Source organism: Temnothorax nylanderi, unplaced genomic scaffold (genome assembly GCF_030848795.1).
Source record: "Temnothorax nylanderi isolate EJ_2023f unplaced genomic scaffold, tnyl_v1.0 TNYL_tig0097_pilon, whole genome shotgun sequence".
NCBI classification, from domain to species: Eukaryota; Metazoa; Arthropoda; class Insecta; order Hymenoptera; family Formicidae; genus Temnothorax; species Temnothorax nylanderi.
The window spans coordinates 700,038-718,849 of NW_027249159.1; the positions used below are offsets into that span (position 1 = coordinate 700,038).

The 18,812-nt window shown below is 33.2% G+C and overlaps 2 protein-coding genes, 2 long non-coding RNA genes and 3 pseudogenes across 4 annotated transcripts; 1 reads left to right on the top strand and 6 right to left on the bottom strand.

The window, feature by feature from the left end:
- The first annotated feature begins 237 nt into the window (after positions 1 to 237).
- Positions 238 to 1,889, top strand: LOC139775337 (uncharacterized). The gene is made up of 4 exons (XM_071711264.1): positions 238 to 717; positions 828 to 1,008; positions 1,076 to 1,296; positions 1,389 to 1,889. The coding sequence occupies exons 1-4, from the start codon at positions 534 to 536 to the stop codon at positions 1,754 to 1,756; spliced, it is 954 nt and encodes a 317-aa protein (XP_071567365.1). The 5' UTR covers positions 238 to 533; the 3' UTR covers positions 1,757 to 1,889.
- A 61-nt stretch (positions 1,890 to 1,950) lies between these two features.
- Positions 1,951 to 4,855, bottom strand: LOC139775336 (uncharacterized). The gene is made up of 3 exons (XM_071711263.1): positions 3,307 to 4,855; positions 2,886 to 3,235; positions 1,951 to 2,817 (listed from the first exon to the last, which is right to left on the bottom strand). Exons 1-3 carry the CDS (start codon positions 3,639 to 3,641, stop codon positions 2,168 to 2,170), a joined length of 1,335 nt encoding a protein of 444 aa, XP_071567364.1. The 5' UTR covers positions 3,642 to 4,855; the 3' UTR covers positions 1,951 to 2,167.
- Positions 4,856 to 4,986: 131 nt separating this feature from the next.
- Positions 4,987 to 6,149, bottom strand: LOC139775339 (uncharacterized; annotated as a pseudogene).
- Positions 5,509 to 6,831, bottom strand: LOC139775338 (uncharacterized; annotated as a pseudogene).
- A 3,515-nt stretch (positions 6,832 to 10,346) lies between these two features.
- Positions 10,347 to 14,957, bottom strand: LOC139775380 (uncharacterized; annotated as a pseudogene).
- Positions 11,241 to 13,669, bottom strand: LOC139775340 (uncharacterized). Its single transcript, XR_011718806.1, has 4 exons — positions 13,330 to 13,669; positions 12,771 to 12,857; positions 12,448 to 12,551; positions 11,241 to 11,428 (listed from the first exon to the last, which is right to left on the bottom strand). It is a non-coding gene; the product is annotated as an uncharacterized lncRNA (long non-coding RNA).
- A 284-nt stretch (positions 14,958 to 15,241) lies between the features above and the next one.
- LOC139775341 (uncharacterized) lies at positions 15,242 to 16,112 on the bottom strand. Its single transcript, XR_011718807.1, has 2 exons — positions 15,481 to 16,112; positions 15,242 to 15,400 (listed from the first exon to the last, which is right to left on the bottom strand). It is a non-coding gene; the product is annotated as an uncharacterized lncRNA (long non-coding RNA).
- Between the last annotated feature and the right edge of the window lie 2,700 nt (positions 16,113 to 18,812).

Here is an 18,812-nt window from a genome sequence, read left to right on the forward strand (position 1 = left end):
TTGTTGCAACTTTTGTTGCACTCGTTGCCAATTGCTGTAAGCAATTTTTAAGAAAGTCTTCGTTCCTTTCCTTCTTTTTTATATTTGAATTGGGTATTTTGGCATCCAATATTGACTGTACCGCTTTTCCTCGAATACTAGTTATAGTTTCATTTGTAGTCATTTTTCCACTTGTGCTGGGCTCGTTGGTAAGTACTGAAAGTATCATATAATCATACATGTGTATATACAATAGATATACAAATATATATATATATATATATATAACAATAAACATAAAATTTCTTACTGGATTCATCACTTGACAACACTCACTTACAATTTTTGAATAAATATTTTAATATTAGTAGCGTGCACGTATTCGCAACGCAGCCACGCAACGCAATGAGTTGAACCAAGTTCAACTGTCTGTGTGGCGTGGTTGCGTTGCGAATACGTGCATGTCAATACAATTCAAAGTTTAACCAAAAATTGTCAAAAAAATAAACAGTCGATCAAAATATTTATTCAAAAATTGTAAAAATAAATTTGTGATGATGGATAATTCATTGAATGTATCAAGTTCATACTGGAACGTTGAAAGAACAAGAAAAATTATTTCTCTTGTTCGTAATAATATTATTTTATATGCCAAGGGTACAAAAATGTTCAAAGATAAACAAGCGAAAGATTTAGCATGGCAATCTATTGGTGCTACGTTGGATCCTCCTTGTGTAGGTAAGAAATTGTAATTAATTAAATGTATCAGTATATATATTTATTAATGCTATATTAATATACTATAAATAATATACTTTGCTTACTAATTTATATTTACTATTTTTTAGGAGATGTAGTTGCGAGAAGATTTAAACATTTAAGAGATACGTTCCAGAGAGAAAAGAAGAAAATTCTATGCAGTATTCCTTCATCAGGAGCTGGAGTACAAGATGGAGATACAAGATACCATTCTTCTTGGGAGTACTATAACGACTTGTTGTTCCTTTCAGAACACATAAATAGTAGAAAGTAAGTAATCTTAATATTTCTGTTGAAAGTTCTCCAAATTCTTCAATTCTCTGTTTTACTTTTACAGAACCATAAGTAATTATGTAGGACTTTCTGCATCTTCCTCTCCATTTCTCACTCAATCATCGGAAATTCAATCGGATGAGAATCTTGAGCCAAATCAAAACTTATTAAAAAGAAAAGCGAGTCAGTCGTTCGTAGAAGAAATCGAAGAAATACAAGATAAAAATATTGTGTACGAGGACGTTGCACCCGTTTTAATTCAAGCTTCTTCAAGTGATGAATCCAGTAAGAAATTTTATGTTTATTGTTATATATATATATATATATATTTGTATATCTATTGTATATACACATGTATGATTATATGATACTTTCAGTACTTACCAACGAGCCCAGCACAAGTGGAAAAATGACTACAAATGAAACTATAACTAGTATTCGAGGAAAAGCGGTACAGTCAATATTGGATGCCAAAATACCCAATTCAAATATAAAAAAGAAGGAAAGGAACGAAGACTTTCTTAAAAATTGCTTACAGCAATTGGCAACGAGTGCAACAAAAGTTGCAACAAAAATTACGTGTCCTGAAGAAAGTGTAATTCCAAAAAATACAGAAGAATTACAGTTTCTGCAATATTTATTGAGACACGTGCCAGAGGACAAAAAAATTCTGTGTATTTCAGACTTTTTTAGAATTGCTGAAATACACAGAAAAGGTAAAAGTCCTCATATAACAGAAATCTAACAATATATATTTATATATTAAACTTGTTAAATTATATTATTTGCAATTTTTTTATTTTGTTATAAATATATTTTTGTTTTAAGTTTAAGTTCGTTTAAGTTCACTTTAAATTGTTTAATTCATTTTAAATTGTTCGTTTAAGTTGTTTGTTATTATGTATTGTTATCACTATGTTTTTCATAATAAAATCTTAATTTTACAACAAAAGTTTCAAATTTTATTGACAAATAATACAATAAATCATAAGAGCATGTGTGTAGGCTAGTGTGCGAGTATGTGAAAAACAAAGACAATGGTGGATCCGATAGATAAATCGAATCCGGCGAACAAAAGGACATTTACAACATAATATTCGCGTATATCAAGAATTATAACCCTGAAGGATTTTACGAATTTGTCCGTATGTGGTCATCAAAATTCACAGTTAGCAATCAAGCCTCTAAATGCAGATCTGTATTGCCAAGGAGCTTCTTGTTCACCGAGTGGAGACACAAAATAATCTCGTAATATGTTACGTTGTTGTGTTGCATTTGTACGAGCGTTATTAGCACCTATTCGAGTTAAATCTCTAAAAATATTTAATCCTGTCTGATTACGCCATGTATCTGCAATTTCTTCATGGTCAGGAGTGTCATTATTAATTAAATCCGGTGGGCAATACGATCTTGCATTTGGCATTACTTGTTGCTTCTCTGCAGTCATAATATAATTATGCAAGCAAACTATTGCTTTTACTATATTTACAACGTTGTCAGGAGAGCAACATAAAGTTCTTGTTAAAATTTGCCAACGAGAAACTAATATTCCAAATGCATTTTCTATTACTCTTCTTGCTCTGGATAGGCGATAATTGAATATTCTTTCTGCATCTCCCAAATCTTTTCTGTTGTACGGTCGTAACAAATACATTTTTAACGGAAACGCTTCATCTCCTACAAATACATGATGCATCGGAATATTTGTTCGTGGTAAATTTTTTGGTGGAGGAAGATCGATATATCCTCGTTCAAGATCCATTCCAAATTGGGACCTACTCCACACACCACCGTCACTAATAGAGCCTAGCAATAAAGATCGAAAATAAAGTGAAGAATTGCCCAGCATTTAATTGAAAGAAATCCCTACATACCGTATTGGCCAATGTCAACCCACGTAAATTTGCAATGAGCATCACAAGTTGCCATAAGAACGATACTAAAATATTGTTTATAATTGAAGCATTCTGATCCAGAGTTGGGAGGACAACGTATTTTTATGTGCTTCCCATCTACTGCTCCAACACAGTTGGGAAATTGCCACTTTACATAAAAATCTTCAGCTACTTTAGCCCATTGCTCTTGATTTTTTTCCGCTAGATATGTTGCATGAAGCGCGGCCCATATTGCTTCACATACTTCTGGAATAATTTTATATGCTGTAGATCTTCCTATCCGATAATTCCATGACTGTGTTCGCACAGCATTCCCATGAGCAAGATAACTATGTAAAAATTGCATTTGATATATATAATGTATACATAAAATTTTGTAAAATATTATAAAAATATTTACGATAATGTTAATGCAAGACGTAAACCAGCAGGTAATGGTTTTCTTATGCAATTATTAGCATTTGGAAGGAATGGTGATACGAGTTCCAATAACTGTTCAAATTTTTGTGGCCACATACGGGTAAATTCGTAAAATTCTTCATGGTCATTATTTTTCATATACTCGAATATTGTATCGTAATGTCCTTCCGTTCGCCGGGTTCGATTTATTGGTCGGATCCACCATCGTCTTTGTTTTTTCTTTAGTAGAAGCTGGCACAAACTCAATGCTGTTGCATTTAATGTTAAGAATAAGAATAATAGCAAATTATTTGGATCTTGACACCTTTGATCCATTTCAAATATTTATGACAGCAATTAATAACGAATATTGAACGAGATTTGTTGATTCAATTGAATTTGTTTCGATCACGTGGTGTCCTATGGTGAATGACGCTCAATTGCCATGTCATTAATTGAATTAATTTTAATAATAATAATAAAATAATAAAAAAATTTCGTAATTGGTGAAATTACAATCGACCATGAAATTATAACGAAAAAAACATTCAATCATTGTGGTCAATTGTAACGTGGTCAAACGGGACCTCCCGGTACATGTAGACATTCGACTCGCGACGTCATTTGCGTCGTGCGAATATGTCTGCGAACTGCGTCTGCGAACTGCGTTTGGCGTGCTGCGACCTATGTAGACGGGCCTTTATACATATTGTTGCGCTGCGCTCCGCAATCACAAGACGCTCGCGTTCGCGCCGCGCACTCCCGGACTCGCGTAAAAGAGACAACACTTGATTACAAAAGGAACTCAAGGGTTTATTAGGAACTCTGTACAAGAATGCGTTTCAGGTGGAGAACACGTCCAAACGATCGGAGTCTCCCCGTAGATCTGACAGTCGAAGTTGTTATTATATAGATCAATACATCCCGTCGTTAGGGAACGCGCTTCGGCTTGAAGCTTCGGCGGAGCGGAGCCAAATTCAGCCCACAAGTAACGGGTGTCTCGGCACGGGCGCAACAATATATAACAAATGTCATTTTAAACTTATATTTTCGTTATTTTTGAGTGTAAAATTATAATATCAATATAATTTGTTATTTTTTATTGGGTCCTTTTAGGGCGCGTTCGGGGAGACGCTATATTAGCGCTAATAGTGCCATTCTATCTTTATCGTTTATTAGATAAAAAAAGGATAGAATGACGCTATTAGCATTAATAGCGTCTCCCCGAACGCACCCTTAATTCTCTCTCTGTTCTCAAACGATAATCCTCTTGAATTCATAAAGTATACCTACATTTTGTTGATAGGAAATAATTCGAAATGAATGCTCTAAGAAGTTTTCGGGAACTAGAATTATGGTACATGTAACTTCATAAATCATTCTTAAAGTATACTTTTATGAATTCTTAAAGAATCACAGTTGAGGAATCAGGAAAGAAGAAAACTTTAGGAATATTTTAGGAATTTACTGTGCTATCTGGAATATTATTAAAATTGTTCAAGAACTATAAAACTCTGCGAGAACTATCGAATTCTGCAGTAAAAAATTTTTTTTGCGTTTTGGAATGCTACGGCAAGCTGGCACCCCATATATTTCAAATTAAATTTTTCTGTTTAAATCGACGGAACTATTGTTCTCTCCTATCAGGAACTGTAGAACTATTGTGGGTGCAAATGGAACTGTGAATAAAATTTTGAATTTTTGAAAATTGGGTGCTAACTTTACATCGTCAGCTATATTACGTATAACAAATAAAATTTTGTGCAAATAAGAATTTTGCATGTTACTTATGGAATTTTATCAAAACTAAAATTTAAAATTTTTATGGAAATATATAATTAATAATAATTAAAGAGTAGGTAGGTATCTAATAATTATTTTTTAATTAAAAATTTTTTTTTTTGGAATTTTTGTACTTTGTTAATTGTGAAAGGATTTATATATCTACTATTTAAAAATATTGGCCTATACATTATAAATCTTTTATCAACTACTTGAATGTTTTTCTTTGGCCATCTAATTTAATTTTACATTTGTTTTGTTCTACATGTAACACTCTTCCTATATACCATCCTGTATCATAATAAATACAGTAATATTTCTCACATTCTATCTTCAATTTTTTATTTGATTTTTCTTTGGATTTTCCATTTGTACTTGCAACATTCATACCGACATTCATATTCATATCACGAACTCGATATAATCTATACTAGACAACCTATTTTTATTTTGATATAGCTAACAAAGTGAAGATTTTCTTACAATATATTTTTTTATTAACATTTACATCTAAAATAAACTTTTATTATTTTTTGTGCAGTTAGTATAATCCGTCGGGCGAAAGGGAATCCGGTTCCTATTTCGCAACCCGGCAGCGGAACCGCATACAATTCGGGCCCTCGTAAGAGTATTCGTCGGGGTAACCCAAAATGACCTGGAGACCTGGTAATCGTATAATCTTTTAATATAATATAAATTTAATTCTGTTTGATTTTTAAATATTAAAATATCATCTTGTTAATTTTTTAAATCTTCCTCGAAGTCTTTATCAGCAGATCCTATATCTTTATTATCTTGTCTTTCTATCATATCATTATCATTTTCCTCTTTTTCCTCTTTGCCAGTTAAATGTTGAATTTTAATCCTTTCAAAACATTCCTTTATTTTTTCTTTATTTATATACATTTTTAATTCTACTGCAATATTTAGTGCATCATTTTTAGCGGTGTTCAAAATATGTAAAATTTTTTCTGTAGATAGAGTTTTATCAAATTTTAAAATTGCATCCGAAGAAATTCCTAATCGATTATTTTCTTCTCGTGGAAATCGAAATGTACCTCCTTAAAATAAGAATATGTGTATACCAATTACTAAAGTAAATTAAATTTTTATAATTATTTGTGCAATTTAATTAAAATTGTTATTATGAATTAAACTTACTTAAATTAGTACTTATTTCATTTAAAATTTGCAATCGATTTAAGCGTCTCAAAATGCTCAATAAATTGAAATTAACTATTGTTGAGAAAGTAGATATCATGGACCTTATCTGTCTGAAAATTTTTTTGCATGGTTGACTGCTATATAACCTGCTGTATGACTGCTATATAACAAGGTGTAAACGATCAGTTTCTCGTAATTTTTCAACTAATATTAATAAACCATATGCGTTTAACTTTATGTGTGTGTAAGCATTAGAAGTTATAAAATTTTTATCAATACTGTAGTTATTTTCTTGTAGCCATTTTCTCTACAATCTTAAATAAAATGTTGCGTGCCATATAGAATATATACGCTCTTCAATTTTTAATTTTGTATTTAAGAAAGAATGTAGTATATATGATTAATTGAAATAAGAAACTGTTTAGTGCTCTGACTATCTGAAATACTAGATAATAATTTTGTAACTCGAAGCGTACATAATTTTTTAACTGCATCAAAATTCATTTTATCCTTTGCTGAAAAAAAATATTTAGAATTTTAGATAACTAATACTATATATATATATATATATATATATATATATATACAGGGTGTCACTGAATGTTGGTACTTTTCTTATATTTAGATAGAGCGAGCCAAACTGAGTCGAAAAGTCATGTACCATTTTGCAATTTTCGCGATAGTTGATGAGTTATTAATGATTAAAAATCGCCGTATTGGCCCGCCCACCGCCAAATCCAAGCGCGCGGTGAGATGCGGCCGCCCCGCGGTCGGCGCGCGGGCAGTTGTTTACTACAAGCGGCGATGATGACACGGCGCGACGCACGAGCGGTGCGTAACGCCGGGCCCCCGTCCTGAGCGATGATAGTTTCTCGCCTTTTTTAAACAGAAATAAAATTTTCTAACAACATAGAAAAATTTATTGTGCGTACGTATGTACATACGTGTGTACATGCATACACAGGGAAATATCAATTGTACTGCTTAAAAAAGCGATTACTCAATTTACTTTTTTTCTTTTAGTAAGTAACGGTTGTTGTCTTTAAGAAAGAATATTTTCTTGATAATAATCTTAAAATGTATTCATCACAAATTTTAGAAAAAGTCTTTATCATGTACTGGAAAGAAGAATTTATACTCCTTCAAAGAACATTATAAAATTTTATCAAAGAAAAGTCAAAATAATAAGCAAATTGAATTTTTGTTTTAATTTTATATTCTTAATTGAAGAATTAAACAATTTGAATTCAGAATATTATTTGTTTTAAGTAAAGAGAGTGATGAGTGTATTTTAAGATTTATATCAAAAAAATATTCTTTGTGAAGATAACCGTTAAAAGAAGGGAAATGGAATAATTGGTTTTCTTAGCACTAGAATGATATTTTTTGCGTGTGAATTGTGCATAAATAGCAATCGCGATATAAGATCGCGAGCCAAAAAAAAATTATTTTTTCTTTCTGTGGCAAGAAAATGATAGAGCGCTATCATTTCCACACACCACCTTGCGGCAGATAGCATGGCGCATTTTTTTAAGTGGTACCCCCCCAGTAGGTCTAATCCACTTTGCATTAAAATATTCTCATATTTAATGCAAGAACTGTTTGAAGTGCCTTTTTCCAAATGATTAGACCACTTTGACCCATCCATCTTTCTGGATATCGCGCGTCTAAAACATTTCGCGCCTTTCGCGAAAAATCCGCAGGAGCCCCATCGTATTGGAAAATGCGCATTTTTCGCGACAGGCGCGAAATGTTTTAGACGCGCGATATCTGGACAGATGGATGGGTCGAGGTGGCACAATCATTTGGCCGGCGCCGTCGCCGGATATTAACGTGCTCGACTATTTCGTTTGGGGTTACATCAAAGATTTAGTCGAGTACACCGGCGTGGTGGTACAGAAACTGAGGTACGAGAAGAAATTCTCGCAGCTTTTGATACCATCACGCCGGAAATGGCGCACCGCGCGACGCGCAATATTAATCAAAGAGCCGAACTCTGTATACGAGAACGAGGCAGGCACTTCGAACAGTTCTTTCATTAAAATATGAGAATATTTTAATACAAAGTGGATTAGACCTACTAAGGATACCACTTAAAAAAATGCGCCATGTTATCTGCCGCAAGGTGGTGTGTGGAAATAATAGCGCTCTATCATTTTCTTGCCACAAAAAGAAAAAATAATTATTTTTTGGCTCGCGATCTTATATCGCGATTGCTATTTATGTACGCAAAATTCACACGCAAAAAATATTATTCTAGTGCCAAGAAAACCAATTACTCAGTTTTCTCTTCTTTTAAGTAACGATGATCTTTACAAAAAATGTTTTCTTGATAATACTACTTAAAATAAATAATATTCTAAATTCTAATTATTCAGTTCTTCAGTTAAAAATATAAAATTAAAACAAAAATTTGATTTGCTAATTATTTTGATAGGAGAAGTCAAGGCTACGAGGGTCAGACGCAGATCACAGTGCGTAATATCAGAAATAACTGATTTATTCGTCGTTTTGATACATTACATCGATCCGTACGTTTTGGCTCAGCTTTGAGCCATCTTCAGCGGTAGTTACAGAAGTTAAGTTACACGTTCTCCGTACCGTATGGTGAGTTTACTGATTCAAAGTATCAGAAACATAGACCAATTGATCCATATCTGTAAATTCGTTCAATTAATGTTGAGATATTAAAAAGATACCTTAGGAAACTCACCATTCGGTCTGAAAAACGTGGAATACAGAGCCATGTACATAATGAATACTCTCTGCGAGAAGACTTGACGATCTTGTCGACACGACACACAATGATATGAAAGGTCTTGCAAGAAGAGGCATGTCGTAGGTCAACACACCGGCGAGGATTATAACAAAGCACGATTTGACACTGTCACAATATTGCATGTATACCAATAGTAAAACCCCGATTTGCCAACGACCAAAGTTCATGAGCATGGATTACAATTTGTTCAAAACCGTGACATATGCATAATGCAAAAAATCCGTGTCATTTTGAGACGGTGTCAAATCGTGCTTTGTTATAATCCTCGCCGGTGTGTTGACCTACGACATGCCTCTTCTTGCAAGACCTTTCATATCATTGTGTGTCGTGTCGACAAGATCGTCAAGTCTTCTCGCAGAGAGTATTCATTATGTACATGGCTCTGTATTCCACGTTTTTCAGACCGAATGGTGAGTTTCCTAAGGAATCTTTTTAATATCTCAACATTAATTGAACAAATTTACAGATATGGATCAATTGGTCTATGTTTCTGATACTTTGAATCGGTAAACTCACCATACGGTACGGAGAACGTGTATCTTAATTTCTGTAACTGCCGCTGAAGATGGCTCAAAACTGAGCCGAAACGTACGGATCGATGTAATGTATCAAAACGACGAATAAATCAGTTATTTCTGATATTACGCACTGTGATCTGCTTCTGACCCTCATAGCCTTGACTTCTCCTATTTTAATCTCGAGGGTCCTCATATTACTTTATTTATTATTTTGACTTTTCTTTCATAAATATTATGTTCTTTGAAGGAGTATAAATTCTTCTTTCGAGTACATGATAAAGACTCTTTCTAAAATTTGTACATTTTAAGACTATTATCAAGAAAATATTCTTTCTTAAAGACAACCGTTACTTACTAAAAGAAAAAAAGTAAATTGAGTAATCGCTTTTTTAAGCAGTACAATTGATATTTCCCTGTGTATGCATGTACACACGTATGTACATACGTACGCACAAAAAATTTTTCTATGTTGTTAGAAAATTTTATTTCTATTTAAAAAAGGCGAGAAACTATCATCGCTCAGGACGGGGGCCCGGCGTTACGCGCCACTCGTGCGTAATCATCGCCGCTTGTAGAAAACAACTGCCCGCGCGCCGACCGCGGGGCGGCCGCATCTCGCCGCGCGCTTGGATTTGGCGGTGGGCCGGGCCAATACGGCGATTTTTAATCATTAATAACTCATCAACTATCGCGAAAATTGCAAAATGGTACATGACTTTTCGACTCAGTTTGGCTCGCTCTATCTAAATATGAGAAAAGTACCAAACATTCAGTGACACCCTGTATATATATATATATTCAGATATTAATTAAATTAAACATACGTTTAAGATCACTGTCACACAATAAATGTTTGTCTTAGAAAATTGTTTCATTAATATTTTCACATGTTTTGGAGAGACAATTTTTGATCCTATTGGTAAAAACACGTTTGGTTTTAAAAACCTTGTTTTCAGTTTTGTTCCAATATAAACTGTATCTTGAATACATACTGGTTTTTTAATATCAAACATCTAAAATTATTAAAGATTTATACAGTTTGTTACAGCATTTTTAATTTAAAGTTATTAAATTAGCAATGTTATTAACATGAAAAATACTCTATTGGTCTAAACTTCCAACTACTTGAAACAGGATTGATTCTGATTTTGTTAACAACATTGTTAATTTAGCAACTTGGTTTAGAAAATAGAAGTGATTGGGTTATTTACTTGAAAGTAAGGAGAATATGGATTTTTAGATGATAAAGAAATTTTAGACTATATTTTTATAGCTTTTAAGCATCTTGTATCACCATTACTTGAAAATCCAGTTACTTCCCACATAGCACATAATATTTCAGTAATATTGCAGCAATATTATTTTTCCATTGCAATATTACAATGAAATATAACAGAAATATTGCAGTAATATTACTGAGATATCTCGGTAATATTAAAATGTCCGCGCAAATGAATATCAGTAATATTACTGTAATATATATCAGTAATATTACGGTAATATTACTGTAATATTTGCGTGATATTTATACAATATTGCTAGGAATTAAACCATTTTAATAATTTTTATTAAATTTTATTAAATTATTTTTAATAGTATTGTTACATACAATATTAAAATAATATTGATATTGTTAACGCAATAATATTATTTGTGTAATATTAGACAATATTTATTTAATATTGCTAAAAATTAAACCATTTTAATAAATTTTATTAAATTTTATCAAATTGTTATTTTTAATAATAGTATTACATGTAATATTAAGAAAATAATATTGATATTATCTTTCTATCTCTTTCTTCTTCAAAACTGCTCCATGCTCTGCACTGCTCTGCTCTGCACTGTATGCATTTCCACTGATAAAGAGTTACGTAACACTATAACATAATACAATAACTGTAATTATTATTTATATCTGATTATACAAGGTGAGTTTTATTTTGTGTGCCAATTATCTTCTAAAGTATTGGTTTATTGGAAAAATGTTTCAGATAAAAGTTTTAGGGTTCATAGAGGAATAATGGATGATCTTAGATTTTGAGTCTGGAACCCATGTTGAGCCCAGTAGGGTCCAAGTCAAATTTTTTAAATAAAAACTCCCATTTTTTATTACATAATCTTTTTCTACTAATTAATATAAATAACTTTTGTCTGAAACATTTTGTATTTGCCTTATACTTTTTGAGATATTCAAGAAAAATTTGGTAATTTTTTTAATATTTAGCTTATGATATCTTGATAAATGCTTGTTGGAGGGAAAAATGATACAAGACTTTTTGACTTAATATGGTCTCAAGAATATGCTATTGCAATAATATCCCAATTTCTTTAAATATTTGTGTATACATTTCCTTGAAGCTTTCATGTGTACACAATTATTTAAAGAAATTAGAATACTATTGCAACAGTATATTCTTGAAACCAAGTTTTCCTTGAATATCTCAAAAAGTATAAGGCAAATAAAAAAATGTTTCAGACAAAAGTTGTTCATATTAATTAGTAGAAAAAGATGATACAATAAAAAAGGGATTTATATTTAAATAATATGACTTGGATCCTATTAGGCTTAACACAGGTCCCGGACTCAAAATCTAATAAAATTGTCTATTGGTCCTCCTTGAACTCTCCAACTTTTATCCGAAACATTTTTCCAATAAATCAATACTTTCTGAGATAATTAGAGCGGAGATGATTGGCACACGAAATAAATCACCCTGTTTATTTCATACATAATTACATATTCAAACATAAGAGTACGGGGTTAAGTATGACGTGTTCCAATATTCACTGTCTATACTGAAAATCTATGGTTAATGTTATACATACACTTTAGATTTTCAGTACTGGATATTAAAATATTGGAACGCAGTTTATACCAAGTTTAAATTTTTCTTACTTATGTATCTAATAAATAAAGCTGTCGCTCAGAAGAGTTTGATAGAAATCAAACTGCTTGGTCCTGCTCTGCGTGAACTTCTACTGATGGAAAGCAACGTAACACTGCAACATAATACAAAAACAGTAATTATTATTTACATCTAATTATATATTTTAAACATAAAAGTAGGTTAAGTATGAATCTGTATTCCGATATTCACTATCTATGTATACTGAAAATCTGTAGTTATAAATGTTACACGTATACTTTGGATTTTCAGTATTGACGATTTTAATATTGGAAATCATGGTTTATATCAAATTTAACTTTTTCTTACTTACGTATCTAATAAATAAATCTTTTGCTCTTCTATCAAACTACTTGATGCTGCTCTGGACTGCATGAACATCCATTGATGGAAAGCAATACTGTAATATATAGTATAAGAACAATAATTATTATAAAATCACGTAAATAGTTAAATAATCATGGTTAAATCACTTAATTAATGATTAAACTGCTTTTTAGAAGATTTGGGATCGGCATATTTCTATCACGTATCTGCAACTGAGGGCTCCAGTTGGATTAAACTGTTAAAAATTTTGAGGTTAAGTTAGCATCAAGATTTAAGAATAAAGCCGTTAATAAATAATTTCATTAGAGACTCGTTCAATAAGGTTACAAAGGCAAATATATGTATTTTAAGATGGTCATTGAAATGATTTTTATGATATAAACGTGGTTTTTGGTTTTTGCAGACCATGCCACGTAATCTCTATTTTTGGATTTAACGACAAATCGCCAAATATATATGTACAATGTACATATTAGTAATAATTATACGAAAATACTTTTAAAAATATTTGTGTGAACAATATTTATTAAATAAAGAAAAATTACCTGAAATTAAAACGATTGTTTCTGTGCGGTGTCGTACTACGTGATTGCGTGGTCCCACGGAGCCATGCAAGAGACAGCTTCTTCTTCCTATGTAATGATGGCCTTCAAGCAGTAGTGCTGCTCTAAAAACGGCCAGGGCGAACCACTAGTCTTATAAGCCGCAAGCGGCGTAATTACAAAGGTTGTAGGCCTCGAAAGGCGCCGATACAAGGTACTGATAGTTAAACAATGCAGACAGTAACAGTCGCAATACTTTGAAAAAAATTTGCTTTCGGACAAAACACGTCCGAACACGATCGAGCTCGCCAACCGACTCCTGCAAGAGACAGCGAGAGAAGACCGGGAATGGTGGGGGTCGGTGCTGCGACCAAGCGCATAGCCACACACACTAGCGTTCTTCCCTCCACTTACGCACACAGAAACGTTCTGTTTATCCGTGTGACAAACTCGTAATTTGAAAAGTTTAATATTGATTATATAAGAAATATGAATTTTAAATTTTATCCATTTATTTTATTATCAATTTACTTACTGGCTCTTAATTAAAAATTAATTGTATATATAATTACCTTTTATTATTACAAAACAAATAACAAGTTATAAAATTAAATACCACTTATAAAATTTGTCTTAATCACTTTTATTCCCCGAAAGTACAAGTCAGTCTTTTGATTCTATCACATTTTTTGATTCAGATTTTTCTTTCTTTCAGTCCAAAATTCTTTAACTGGTATATATTATCTGTGCAATACGTACGTATGATTGTGTGATACCTTAATAACGTCTTAATGACGTCAATAAGATGTCATTAAAATGTCATTTGACATTATTTTGCTACTTAAAGTATTATATTTCAACAATATATTGCAGCAATATTACTGTAATATTTCAATATTATTTAAAAACGTATAATACATCAGTAATATTTCTGAAATATTTCATTGTAATACGTAATATTTCTACTATATTGCAATATTACTGCAATATTTCTGTAATATTACGTGCTATGTGGGTTGTATGTCGAATTTTTCAAGTTTATCTTTTAGAATGTCCATCTAGCTAAGATGTCATTATGATTGAATTTATTATCACTTGCAAAAACTGTTAAACAAAATGCTGGTGCGTTATGAACAAGCGGTTGGGCCATGTACACACACATAGGCATTACAACCAATAACATATTTTGAAAAAGCATTTTCAATATCTTTTACAGAGTTTACATAAAAATTATTTTTGTCCACTCTCTTTATATGAAGAATGTAGTATATATCTAGACGCAAAGCCAATTATTTTATTACTTTTAGAATCATATGTTACGTTCTTAATTATTGCGGTTTGATCTTCTGTGAGTTAAATACGTTTAAAGGTTAATTTCGTTCTGTTAAGAATAACTGTTAAGGATCGAACATAGAAATCTCGATGTAAGTATCGGGCCGCGAGGCTGACTGCTACATGCCTGCCGTCAGTCTCGTGGCCCGTATTCGATCCATATGGAGTTGTTGATCACGCCGCGCGCCGCCCTGCGTGATCGATCACGCGTCGATGCCGCTTCGCGAGCATGCTGAAAATCGGAGCACGGCGCAACTCCGCACACGCGCAGTCTCTTGGTTCGCGATAATTGCCTCCATCGCGCAACGCCGTTAATCATTGAATCAATCAGAGAGCGCCGCGTTCCGGATCTCTCCTCCGTTTCCGGTTTCCGTCTCTCGAGAACTCTCCGAGCGGAAGAGAACGGCCTCGTGTCAGACTCGTTTCGCACGTCTCCAAATCAAGTAATTTCGGCAAACGGCAAACATTCTCTGTGCGTGGTTTCTCCACCGAATAGTGCGCGGCAACGCTGCCCGATCATTTGTTAAAAGCAATGGAATAAATAACTAAATTTGCCAGTACGTAGATAAAAATAAATTCAATATTAAGCGACCCAACTGGCCAGTTCCTATTTAATTTGACTCACGACGTTTCGACCACAATTTGGTCCTTCTCAAGTGAGATATTATACATAATTAAGTACGCAGCAATACATCATGCGTCGCCAGATGTTGTGTCCAAGCTACATCGTGCGAACGCCACGCTAGAAACAAATATGTCAATATATGAATATGTCGAATATAAAAGCGGGAGACATATCGGAGGTAAATCGTAAAAACTTACATGTTAGGTGCGTCAAAAAAATAAAATAATAAATTTCTGAGAGTCGCAAATGTAAAATGTGAAGAAAATTAGACTGCCCATTTTCTCCACTAAATCCGTCCCGTGCCATATTCAAAGTCACAATGATACGAATTGTACACAATGACAAATTACAATAAGATGTGTTCCGAAAGTACCGTATGACAAACCAAATCATAAACTAAATTAACGTGTTCTAAAATACTACAAAAACAGACCGAACTCCGTTACATGTTATACAGCCTCGATAACTCGATCGTATATTGCGGGCAAATTTTCCGTATCTTTCTGGAGGTTGACAGTGCATTTGCATTTCTTGATGAAAAACATTTCGGAAATCTCTCTTTTTTTGAAATGTCTTTCCTAGATATAGAATTTTCGGATTGAGCCAATCGAAATCGTGGTTTTGAGTGAGACGATGTTTAGTTACAACCGAATGATTATCGACATGCCTTTTGATATCGTTCCGATGTTCTTTTATGCGTGTCTCTAAATGTCTCTTCCAAACCCTTCCAAACATCAGACTGAACTTGTATACGAGATCGATTGTGTAAATTGCAATTCTTGTTACATCGGACAAACGAAGAGACATTTAGAGACACGCATAAAAGAACATCGGAACGATATCAAAAGGCATGTCGATAATCATTCGGTTGTAACTAAACATCGTCTCACTCAAAACCACGATTTCGATTGGCTCAATCCGAAAATTCTATATAAGGAAAGACATTAAAAAAAAAGAGATTTCCGAAATGTTTTTCATCAAGAAATGCAAATGCACTGTCAACTTCCAGAAAGATACGGAGAATTTGCCCGCGATATACGATCGAGTTATCGAGGCTGTATCAAGAGACACGGTAGTGTTTCGTGCCAAGTACACGCGGAGCGAGACCGACCGTGACTCTTTTACGCGACGCGACGGGTTGCGAGTACCCAAGATGTTGAGATCTCGATAACGAGTGAACGGATCAAGTTCTAAGTAGGCTTGATCGATAGCTTGGGGTCGACTTTGGGGGGGTATCTCCTATAATATTTTCCGCTACGTGCCCTACGAGCGGAGATATTGCGACGCAAAGTCCAAATGTGAAAATTTATTTTTAAGATACGGAGATACGGAGATACGTCGTCGTCTCTCAATCAATATAACATATATATATCAGAAAATGTCACTTTTACTTTTTCGACGCTTAATATGTAACGGAGTTCGGTCTGTTTTTGTAGTATTTTAGAATACGTTAATTTAGTTTATGATTTGGTTTGTCATACGGTACTTTCGGAACACATCTTATTGTAATTTGTCATTGTGTATAATTCGTATCATTGTGACTTTGAATATGGCACGGGACGGATCTAGTGGAGAAAATGGGCAGTCTAATTTTCTTCACATTTTACATTTGCGACTCTCAGAATTTTATTATTTTATTCTTTTGACGCACCTAACATGTAAGTTTTTACGATTTACCTCCGATATGTCTCCCGCTTTTATATTCGACATATTCATATTGACATATTCGTTTCTAGTGTGGCGTTCGCACGATTTAGCTTGGACACAACATCTGGCGACGCATGATGTATTGCTGCGTACTTAATTATGTATAATATCTTACTTGAGAAAGACCAAATTGTGGTCGAAACGTCGTGAGTCAAATTAAATAGGAACTAGCCAGTTGGGTCGCTTAATTTTAAATTTATTTGTTAAAAGTGCATGGTTGTAAGGGAACCCGAGACGTTCCTTAATGCGAGGTCTACAATGCGAGTCGTAAGTCGTAACTCGTAAGAAATTGACCAATCACAATCGATTATTCTCCTCAAATTCGATTGTGATTGGTCAATTTCTTACAACTCACGATTTATGACTGGGAGCTTTCCAGCAAGACGACACAGCATGACACTGTGTCACACTGTGTCACACGGTGAGTGGGTGCTTATTGTAACACACTTAACTCTTGTAGAGACCGTTAGAGTGAGCCTACTGTTACAATTATACCCTAGAAGTTTCTCGGGGATGAATGCAGGGATAACTGTATACCTTTGCTATAACACTGGCAAATTGCTTTGTCCCTTACGGAAGAAACTACAGCGGATTACAGAAAATTATATTACAGGAACTACATAAAAGTATTACACAAAATTACAGACTGAAGTATTGTAATATACTGTAATATTTTCGTACTATACGCTCGGAATTACAGAAAATATTACAGGATTACAGGACTACAAGATTGCAGTCCTCTTAATACTAGAGGACACTGATTTCCGATATTCACCCGGCATAAAAAAAAATTATTTTTTTCTTAGTTTTATTACTTTTTTATAACTAAATTGTTTCTTAAGATGCCGTCTATGATTATAAATATTTTCTTGTATTTGAAAAAACACACTTACCTTGGTGGGATTCGAACTCGGGGACCTCGGGACCTCTGGATCGTGAGCAACTGCCTTACGTGGTAGACCTACTTCTTAATTGATGTAAGTGTTATATATAGTCTACATATGTCATAACCAGCACAAATATATAATTTTTCAAAAATCATCTTAAGAAACAAATTCAGTTTAAAAAGAGTAATAAAATTTTTAATTGGATATATGATGTAATATTTCTTAAAGTCGGGTGAATATCAGAAACCAGTGCCGGCTCATTATGAAATTACTTATAAATATGAAATTAAAAAATAATAAAATGTGGTTAAAAAGTGATACATTAAATCTAATAAATTTCAAACAATATTTATAGAAATAATTTATATATATACAGCTGCATTGAAGTAAAGTATACTATATATGGAGGTGGAGGGGTAAAAACCACAGTCGTGTAACTCAAATTTTTAAAATATTTTCTCGTGTGCATAGATGCAATCTGTACAATATATAAATTGCATCTATGCACACGAGAAAATATTTTTAAAAATTTGACTTACACCACTGTGGTTTTTACCCCTCCATATATGATAAGACTCGCTATTTCAAATTTTATGGATTACTGGTAGCATTACGTTTAATACACATGTGTAGTAGTGTATTACACATTTTGTAGATTACATGTGTAGTCTACTACACAAGTCACTTACCACACGTGTAGTATATTACATATATAGTGGATTACACGTGTAGTGGATTTCACTCTTCATGATTAGACGTGTATTCCATATTACAGGGATTTCACGCACTAAGTAATTACAGCGTGTAATAACTACAGATTATTGTGTTCCTTTCTGTGATAACTCAGGTGGTCCTGTAGTAACTACACAAGTGTAATATTTACTGGCTGTAGTTTCTTTCCGTAAGGGGTCTAAATAAAAAAAACAATTTTTTTG